The sequence below is a fragment of the Electrona antarctica genome (assembly GCF_951216825.1).
Source record: "Electrona antarctica genome assembly, chromosome: 2".
In the NCBI taxonomy this organism is placed as follows: domain Eukaryota; kingdom Metazoa; phylum Chordata; class Actinopteri; order Myctophiformes; family Myctophidae; genus Electrona; species Electrona antarctica.
In genome coordinates this window covers 41,876,191-41,885,635 of record NC_136807.1, presented here as the reverse complement: position 1 = coordinate 41,885,635, position 9,445 = coordinate 41,876,191, and the positions used below count along the sequence as shown (strand labels likewise).

The window sequence follows — 9,445 nt, the reverse complement described above, 5'->3', positions numbered from 1 at the left end:
TTAGAGGCTTTAGACGAATACTAAGGATATTCTGGCCCATGACAGTCTCCAATGAAGACCTTTTACAGGAGCACAGGCCTGACCCCACTGTCAAGTGTCATCAAAGCTCAAAAGATGGATGTGGATTGGTCACGTGTGCAGAATGGACCCAAGTGCGGCTGTGGCTCAGGAGGTAGAGCAAGTCGTCCAATGATCCATGGGTCGGCGGTTCGAATCCCGGCTCCTCCTGTCCACATGTCGAAGTGCCCTTGGGCAAGACACTGAACCCTACATTGCCTCCAATGAGTCGGTCGGTGTGAGCTTGCCACCATTTGTGTGTGAATGTGGGAAGTGAGGACGCTGGCGTCGACTGTTCGCCGCTTCACCTCCCAATGTATGAATGAATGAACCATTGTAAGCGCTTTGAGTAGGCACGTAGTGCATAGAAAAGCGCCATAAAATGCAATTCATTATTAAGTGCCATCCCAAGGGTAGCCATGATATGGACACCACCAGGGAAATGGTATTCTCCTACGATGCCACGGTACAATATTATACCGTGGAGCTACTGAAGACTGGCAAAACACCTCAGCAGTTTTGTGTTTATTTGCTTCTGTGTAGCTTCAGAATGTCTCGCTCTCGAGTAAATAACAATAACATTCACGCTTAAAGCCTTTACGAGCCTTGGGTAGAAAGAGCATTACTCTTTTTCAGCAATGTCCTGCTTCAAGTGCGACTTAAGTTTCTTAGCTTCTAATAAGCAGTAATTTGCTCCCTAAATGTCATCATGCCTGAACATTAAATTAATATTAATTTAAAATGACCTAATCAAGTCGTCTAAGCAATTAGCCATTAGACCATGCAGTACATACTGTGGTTAGAATGAAATATGTGGGCAACACTTCATTTACAGCAGATTTGTTTGAAGAAAAAAAACAAGATTGGATATTCTCATCATTAATCACCTGACTGTACATACAGGCCGATTCACTCTATTTTAGAGCTGAAAAAAAGTCACGTCGGGGACCATTCCCGAACCAACTTTTTTTCAGTACTATGAATGAATCGGCCAATTTACAAGCTCTCAAAGTGTTGTGCAACGTGTTTTAATTGTAGATCTGCTGTTTTCGCTGAATATTAACCCCAGAATAGGGTGAATGTGAATACATTGCATAAAGTCGAGTAATTATAGCCGAGGACATGTTTCTAAAACCAAGTAACTGGTGGTGGAGTCACAGCTAGTCAGGGCATTCAGTAGGTGGAGAACTACAAATGCTTGAATGTGAGAGGTCACCAATGTTATCCAGACATACATAACATATCCAGAGGATGATTCTAAGCAGAAGCTCTCAATAACTGTCTGGAATTTTAAATCTAACCACCCCTCCTCTCTCTTTCTTACTGGCTGACAATATATTCGACCCCACCTTCATCCATATTTAACTGATCGACATCTATAAATTACGCTCTCGGCTCTCCTCCTGTCTTACAATTAGATTTTTTGTAATTTACATAATGTTGCTGATGTAGGCAACATTAGGTGTGTCTCTCAGTACCTTCATGATGCTCAGTGACATCATAGAAGGTAGGTTTGTTTCCCTGCCCACATCCCTTGTTTTTTCTACAGGCAGGTGTTTTTGCTATTCACTGGACCATTTTTACATGTCCCAGAAATGGACCAAAGGAGAAGTTCCCAGCTCAATTGGTTTTATTTTTTAAGGAATATTTTAAAAATAATACCCACATTTTCACAGATTTTGCCCCCCTATGATAGGCCCCCCTCATATATATTTTTCGTTTGTTTGTGAAAGGTCATGATGAAATATTAAAGAAGAGTACCTCAAGTTAATTGCCATCTATTTATTGCAGTACTTCAATATACTATTACTGTGATGAGAAATAGTTTTTATGGACTATATTACATTGGGTAAAATATACCCGGGTTTAGTGATGGTTTGACAAAAGTTAAGTTTAGTGTTTTAGGTTTAATTATGTTAGTTAAAAAACAAGTATGCCCTTCCTGGTGGTATACCGACCTATAACGCCTCATATCCAAGTGTCATCAACTGGCCAAATAGATCACAGGCCTAGACTGAGCTTTGAAGGGTGGTGTGACAACAACCACCTGCAAGCTCAACCTGGGAAAGTACTACCCGAAGAGCACAAAGAGGCTTCTAGACCTAGAATGTCTGTGATCATTCATATAACTTCGTAAATAGGCTTTAGGCCTACTTTCTGATAGAATACACATAGGCATACAGTAAACTCAGTCAGACTCCAACTAAGTCTATTTATTTTATTTAATCTTTATTATTACTTTATATCTCTCTACTACCTGAACCCCTGTGTTTCACACTGTTGTTGCTTAAATGAAACAAAATCATTTTCAGTTTCAGTTTATTTGTAATGGCCGCACACAACCGAAGGGGCGCTGCTATTAATTTGACTGGTTTTACTTTCAGTACCATTCAGTTCCTGATACAAAACAAAGGGGGCGTGACATTATACATTACACTCACACATGTACATTTAAAACCATTAATACCGCGGCCCAAGCAGTGCAGAGTGCAACAACCTTCACGTATGGTAAAACTGGCAAGTAATGCATTTCAAAGCGTGTAAAATAATGAAGATTATAGGTTCGTGGAAGATGCGTCATTAGATAGTGTCGCAGCGATGTAACGTTAACATACAGGAACAGGTGACCTGATCTATGAATGTTAGCCTGATGTCGCTAAACGTTAATATTATCTGTTTTAGACTTCACTGTAATGTTTTAAACGGAAAATATACATATTTTTTTCCCCGGCTGCATGCTATTTGTGTTCAACTGCACCTCGTATGTGTTGCGAGTTTCAGTTTCTCTCCCAATGTCTTTTGCAGGAAATGGAGACTGACTGTTTATAACAGCTGTTCCTGTTGACATGCGTGCTGTTGATATATTGTAACTCTATGGTTGTAGGGCCCGGCAAAGCTGTGAACATGTCAAATGGCAAAACCATCCCTGATACTCCACTGGCGGTGGACTTTTGGCAGTTGCGGAGATGCCCCCTCGCCCGCCTCTTCTTCCTCTCTCACATGCACAGCGACCACACAGTGGGCCTGACTTCCACATGGACAAACTGGCCCATTTTCTGCTCCCCAGTCTCTGCCAAACTGCTTAAACTCAAACTCCAGGTAAATATGAAAGCTATGCTTCTGTCTGGAAAAGTGGAGTAGTGGACACCTGGTATTCCTGGGCACCATTCAAAAAGATTTTATATTTACATTTATATTTATTTCATAAATGAGGGGCCAAATACATATATTTTCTAGTTGCATTTAAGCTTACTAAACCATACTTGCTACAAATTGCTGCAAAACCTGTGATATCCTTCATTTTGGGGATAAACAAGAAATTGATGGGTAAATTTAGGTCTGATGTTCAAATCATATACTGTAAACCTTACATATCACAATTTTCCAAAACATACTTTTCTTCTTTATTTTTGTTTTTAGTACATAAAAAAACATTGGTGATACTGGACCTGTATCCTTTTGTTTCTGCAGCACAAGGAAGAAGTTTGCCATCAACGCGTTCTGAAAGTTCTTCCTTGTTCTTGTTCTTGTTGTTACCCCAGGCATAGGCATAAATGTGTAGATGCCTCATTGGCCACTGGTCCGCACTCAACGCTGCCCCCCATATTATGTAGGGAAGCTTGCCATATCTCCACTGTCTGCAAGAAATATGCCTGACTTGTATAACAACCTGATGGCATGCAGCATTGACACTTTTCTTTCGTTCTGGAAAATAAGAGGACATATCACAAGTTTTCTGATTATTGTTTTTCCATGTGCACACTATATAATTTTATTGAGGTGCCTAAAAATTATGCGGAACAAATTGTGTGTGTTTAGTAACTTTAGTTGGTCCCATTGACTTTTATGCATTCCATCAAACTTCGGCAGTTTGCCTCCAAGACCCAGTGTCACGAATCTGCCAGCTGAAATTGCTGGACAGAGTTTTTAAGTGGCTGTATATCTACTTCATACAGACAGTTAATGTACATGTACATACCACCCATTTGCTTTATTATAACTTTTATTATTAATATTGTCTTTGCAGGTTAAAGAGCAGTGGATCCATCCACTGGAGCTGGGTGAAACACACATGCTTCCACTAGATGACATAGGCAAGGAGAGGCTGACGGTCACACTAATTGATGCCAACCACTGTCCAGGAGCTGTTATGTTTCTCTTCGAAGCATACTTTGGTTCTATATTATACACTGGTCAGTGTCCATACTTAATAATATCTACTGCGTGTGCTGATTGTTACACAACTAAGCCGCTGTTTTTAACTAAGCCGCTGTTTTGAAAGTAACTTTGTTTTGTGTTGAGGCCAGTGTCATCAGATAGTTTCCCCCATTTTGATGTAACAATATCTGGGCCATGAAATGATGGGCATGTGATTCTTTATTTTACAACACAAAATGTGATTCATTATTGGATTTACAGTTGTTCCTGTTTTTTCGTTTCAGTTGAATAATAGCAATAAATTGGCTATCAATTTTAAATGAATTTTGCATCTAAATTGATAAATTGTCAACCTACAGTACTGACTGTATTGTAAATCAGAAATGTAAATGCTTTTGCTTTTAATCATATACTTAAAATTGGTATTGGTATTCTATCGGTGTATATAAATATTGATTGAATACCACATCAAGTAACCAATATTGACACTAATTATTTCTAGGTGACTTCAGATACACTGCTACCATGCTTCGTGAGCCATGCCTGAGAACTAACATCATCATAGATGTCCTGTACCTGGACAACACCAACTGTGATCCCAGCCGCACCCTGCCCACAAGACAGCGAGCCACTCAGCAAATCAAAGAGATCATCCGCTGTCACCCCAACTACAATGTTGTCATAGGTATGTTTAGCTGCATTCACTATAGCAGTGACTCTCAGCTCCAATTGTTGCGGCATCCAGCCTACAGTACATTCCAGTTACCTAATCATATGACTTAGAAATTGCATTTACAGTACCTGGTAAAATATGAGTGTAATGAAAGTCTGTCCTCGGGGCCATTTCTCTATTATTGCTTTATGGTTAAAATAACATTACTTTATTGCCTTTTTTGCACCAACATTTTTATGCTATTTTCTAAAATATTGTCTATAAATTATTTGGGGTTTCAACCATATAGACTTATCCGCAGAGCCATGCCCTGTAGGAGCTTAATGTGACACGGCAGCGATGATTACGCCCAGGGCAGCCTGCACGGATTGGTCGATATCAGTGGTTCTCGAGGGGGTTCCAGGTGATCCACAGCTAAATGAGCAATCGTAACCAAATGGACCCTTATAGATTTTTAACTCTTGAGACCCTTACGGGACCACATCAATACATGTATGGACTTGTGGAAAAAATACAACAACAAAGTCTTGGATCTGAGAGGCTAAATCTCTGGTGGTCCGTGGCTCAAACACCAAATATATAATGGACCTTGATATATGAAAATGGTTGAAAACCCTTGGTGTATACTGTATACTGACCCATCTAATATTGGATTCATTGCAAACCGGCCACTAGGCGGCGAGCCCAACTCGACCACCATGCCAAAAACCAAGAGCTAAATCTTGATTATTTTTGACGAGTTTCCTCCCAGCTACTGGATTGTGCTGTAAATGTTGCAATTTCTGATATTTAAAAAATGATGTATAAATATAAAACTAAGATTTAACTAATAAAACTACAACCATGCTGTACAATAATGAGTCTGTGCATAGTACCTAATTATTTGGTACTCCACAGGTCTGTATACACTTGGGAAGGAATCATTGCTGGTAGAACTGGCTATGGAGTTTAAAACATGGATCGAAGTAAGCTGTGAAAGGATGGAGACACTCCGAGTTCTAGAGCTACCTGATGTCTTCACCACTGAGCCAGGAGCTGGCCGTATTCGAGTTGTGGAGCAGTCTGCGATCCGCTCTGCCTCCATGCAGCAGTGGAACAGTGAATACCCCACTCTGGCCATCCTACCTACCAGCAGGCCTCTGGTCTCCTATCACCATAACATCCATGTGGTGCCGTACTCTGACCACTCCTCCTACCAAGAGTTAGAGGAGTTTGTCTCGGCTCTCAAACCTACTCGCCTGGTGCCCATTGTGGGAAAGTGCATACCCGGAACCTTCTCTGCCTTGCTTCCCCACAAAAAGCGTCAGGTGGTCCTAGTGCCAGAGTCGGTCCGAAACTACATGTTGATGCAGCCTGAGACACAGTTAACCAACCCAGGGCATAACAGTTTCTCCCGCAGGCCTAATAGACCTATTCCCATGGGAGTGATATTTGAGTCCCCTGGACAAGCCTCCAGGACTTCCTCAGTCGGTTCCCTTGTGGAGGAAATGGATGCTGAGCTGAATGTTCAGGATCCAGGCTGTGTGCTTTTGGACCTGGGAAAAAACCCCAGCCCTGCTAAAGCCAGAAGGCGGATTAGTGATTTGTGGAATCTGGACAATGTTCAGGCGATCTCCGATGATCTAGCAATGGAAGAGTCTCTAACTTTAAGTCAGTTCACACAAAGCAACTTTGCTCCAGTAACGGTACTGACAAACACTGTTGCCTCATTGAAGCCCACTGTAAAGAAAAGTGAAACGCATGCAGAAGATTTGAACAGTGGCACGGTGGGGGATGATGTGCTGGTGTGTAATGGCTATATGTATCACCAAAACGGCCATGATATTGAACAGGAGAAAAGTGTGTCATTTCAAATGAACTCATATAATGATGACTCCACTTTCTGTTTCACTGAGCAAAGTGTTGAGGCGAGTGAAAGCTCTCTCCTACTGGATCTTCCATTCACAGAGGAGGACATGAGGAGTTCTGGCCTTCTGAGCCAAAGTTTCGTAAAACAGTTCCCTCTTACACCTTTAAGAGTTGCTGAGAGGATCTGAAGATTCGGTAACCTTTCATCTGAAATGTTTCTGAAGAGAAATTTGACTTGTTTTTCATTAGCACTTTAAATGCAAAACTACTGTATACTGGTAGCTGTATTTTCCCTTCTGTATCTCTTCTTCGTTTATTGTATTTCCTCTTAACTGCCTGTTTTTACAGTGTGGCTTCTGTATGATGCAGAGACATCCTGTCTTGTAAACCGCACATTTTTTCACATGTTCTACATTTTGTAATGTGTGTGTTGGATTTAGTTGTGCGTCTAGAGCCAATGTGCAAGCATACAGACAATATTGACACGTACATCCAGTCATGGAAATAGGTTTTCTATGTAATGGGGTGGTCTTTTAGATGAGTCCCAGGGACATTTTATGAGTCCTACTTCAACGACATTAGAGTACAGTACTAGTACAGTATTGCATCACAGGACCCCTGGAAGGTGACATGATTGTGTGATCTCAATTGAGTGAGTCTAAGGATGCAGTATGCAGACTATTTGCATCACTGTTAACATCTAAATTTGATTTGATGCAGCTGCATTGCTTAAGCCCCCAATACAACAACTTGGCAGCGGCTGCGATAGGTGTCCTTGGCCAAGAATCTGTTGTTGAATTGGTGGTGTGTACACCGTTGTGTTAGGTCAACCTTGTAGTGACTTGAGGTCAGGTGTTGAAAGCCGACCCAGCAAGCTCGGTCCGTTTTGACCGTCTGATAGCAGCGGAGAGAGGACAGAGAGGAGGGGTTAGAGCTCTCTGGTTGGCTGCTCAGCCTTGCTAGGAGGGAAAGCGGGAACCCTTTCTCGGATGCAATACAGAGGTAATGCTTGTGGTAAATGTATTTTGTCTGAATACAGCACACATACAGTACATGGTATCGCTACAGCTGCACGTGTGCTCTAAATGCAGACACAGCTTGGGACTGTGTCCATGCTCGTCTTATTCAAACACCAGCTGTCACAACAAAACTATGCCGTATCTTTAACTTACCAATAAGCACTTTCTCCTGCTTTTCTTTAATGCTAAAAAGGTCTGTAAATCCAACTGAACCAACTGGTGATATTCTATAGTTTTCACTTTCGTTTTTACCATTGCAAACCCAAGTGCTCACACTCCAACTATTTCATGGGACAATGGATATACAGAGAGGATGGATTGGCCATTTTATCAATTAATGATTATGTTGATGAAGCGTTGGGAATACTTTGTGGATGCACAAGGCTCTTGCATTGAGTACTCAAACAGAATTGAAAGGCTGTTGTGCCATTTTTTTCTAATCGTTCTAGTTATTTATTATAATATATTGATCATTAGCAGAAGTAAAGTTATGTGGCCGTTGTTGTTTGCTGCAGGCACGTAGTCTAATCTTGAATTGAAAATCAGAGTTGAATCAAATAGTGGGATACCAAAAGTCTAGATTCACACCCCACTACTTAGTACAATGCTTGTTGTCTTAATTGTGCTACTTTGTTTCAAAGGTTGTAGAAATGTGAAAGATTGAGTGTAGTGTGTAGTACTGTGTATTCAGAGAACCAGTCAAGGTATTACTGTGTATTTTTCACATTGACTATTATGACATTTCACTTCACATAATGACAGTAGTGCAAATTCAGAACATTTTAGGTGTCCTCCATCATGAATAACCAACCCTTTTCAGTGTTTCCTGTGTAATCTTATCTTTTTGGGCTTTTTGGATAATTATCAGTGAAAATAAAACATTCTGTACATTGGCCCTGCTGTGTTAATTTTGTTAACTGTTACAAAGGTATTTAAATGTATACTGTATATGTAAATTCACAGTGATCTGTCTTACATGGATAGAAAAAAATAGATGGTTTTGTATATTTGTTTGTTTATAAAACAAACCATTATGTCATGTGTTTCTCGCTGGCAATCTGTTATTTTTGGCAAGTGACAGTATAAAATAGTCATGACTCATGAGGCTGGTTTTATTTGTATTCTTTAGACTACAAAATACAAAAACACCAACACCCACGTTGCATTTTTGAGTGGTGCAATCACTCCAAGGAACAGCTTTGTCCCTATGTCCCAACCTGTGTGACTGTGTCCCGATGTTTAGAGTGCCAATAGGGGGTGCTGTTGCACCACTCGTATCAGACTGGTCTGATTTTTTTCCTTTTGAAAACAAAACTCCTGCAGTCCTCAAGGCTACATTATCCCAAATGATATCTTCCAGTTAGTTACTCATCTGCAATAGCCTTCTTTTCACTGGAGTCTTCTAGAAATGGATATTTAAAATCAACTGTTTCATAAAGTTACTGAGGTCTTCTAGAGCTGGATATTTAAAATCATTCACTGTTCCACTAAGTTTCTGAGGTCTGAGGTCTAGGTTTATTGGACAATAAATAGTAATGAATAAAATTGTGATGTTGTATTTTTTCCACAAGGTGGCAGTAGTTTCCTAGCAATATAAGCTGATATTTCCACATTGGCTGCAGTGGGCAGTAATGGCCATACTTCAAACAAATTGACAGCAGCCCTCAATAGTAAATGTATTGGTATATTG

At 40.6% G+C, this 9,445-nt stretch overlaps 1 protein-coding gene across 2 annotated transcripts; it reads left to right on the top strand.

The window, feature by feature from the left end:
- The first annotated feature begins 2,459 nt into the window (after window positions 1-2,459).
- dclre1b (DNA cross-link repair 1B) lies at window positions 2,460-8,924 on the top strand. Of its 2 annotated transcripts, none has more exons than XM_079492566.1 (5): window positions 2,460-2,574; window positions 2,942-3,156; window positions 4,085-4,250; window positions 4,718-4,900; window positions 5,786-8,924. In XM_079492566.1, exons 2-5 carry the CDS (start codon window positions 2,962-2,964, stop codon window positions 6,922-6,924), a joined length of 1,683 nt encoding a protein of 560 aa, XP_079348692.1. In that variant the 5' UTR covers window positions 2,460-2,574; window positions 2,942-2,961; the 3' UTR covers window positions 6,925-8,924. The 2 variants fall into 2 exon arrangements, with proteins under 2 accessions (XP_079348692.1, XP_079348693.1); XM_079492567.1 differs by having other exon boundaries at window positions 2,465-2,565.
- The last annotated feature ends 521 nt before the right edge of the window (window positions 8,925-9,445 follow it).

What these genes read in the sequence shown, in the direction of transcription:
- dclre1b (XM_079492566.1), top strand. Translation starts at nt 2,962, where the DNA reads ATGTCAAATGGCAAAACCATCCCTGATACTCCACTGGCGGTGGACTTT. An exon ending in TGCTTAAACTCAAACTCCAG is followed by an intron (nt 3,157 to 4,084) that starts GTAAATATGAAA and finishes TTGTCTTTGCAG; the next exon opens with GTTAAAGAGCAGTGGATCCA. An exon ending in TGGTTCTATATTATACACTG is followed by an intron (nt 4,251 to 4,717) that starts GTCAGTGTCCAT and finishes AATTATTTCTAG; the next exon opens with GTGACTTCAGATACACTGCT.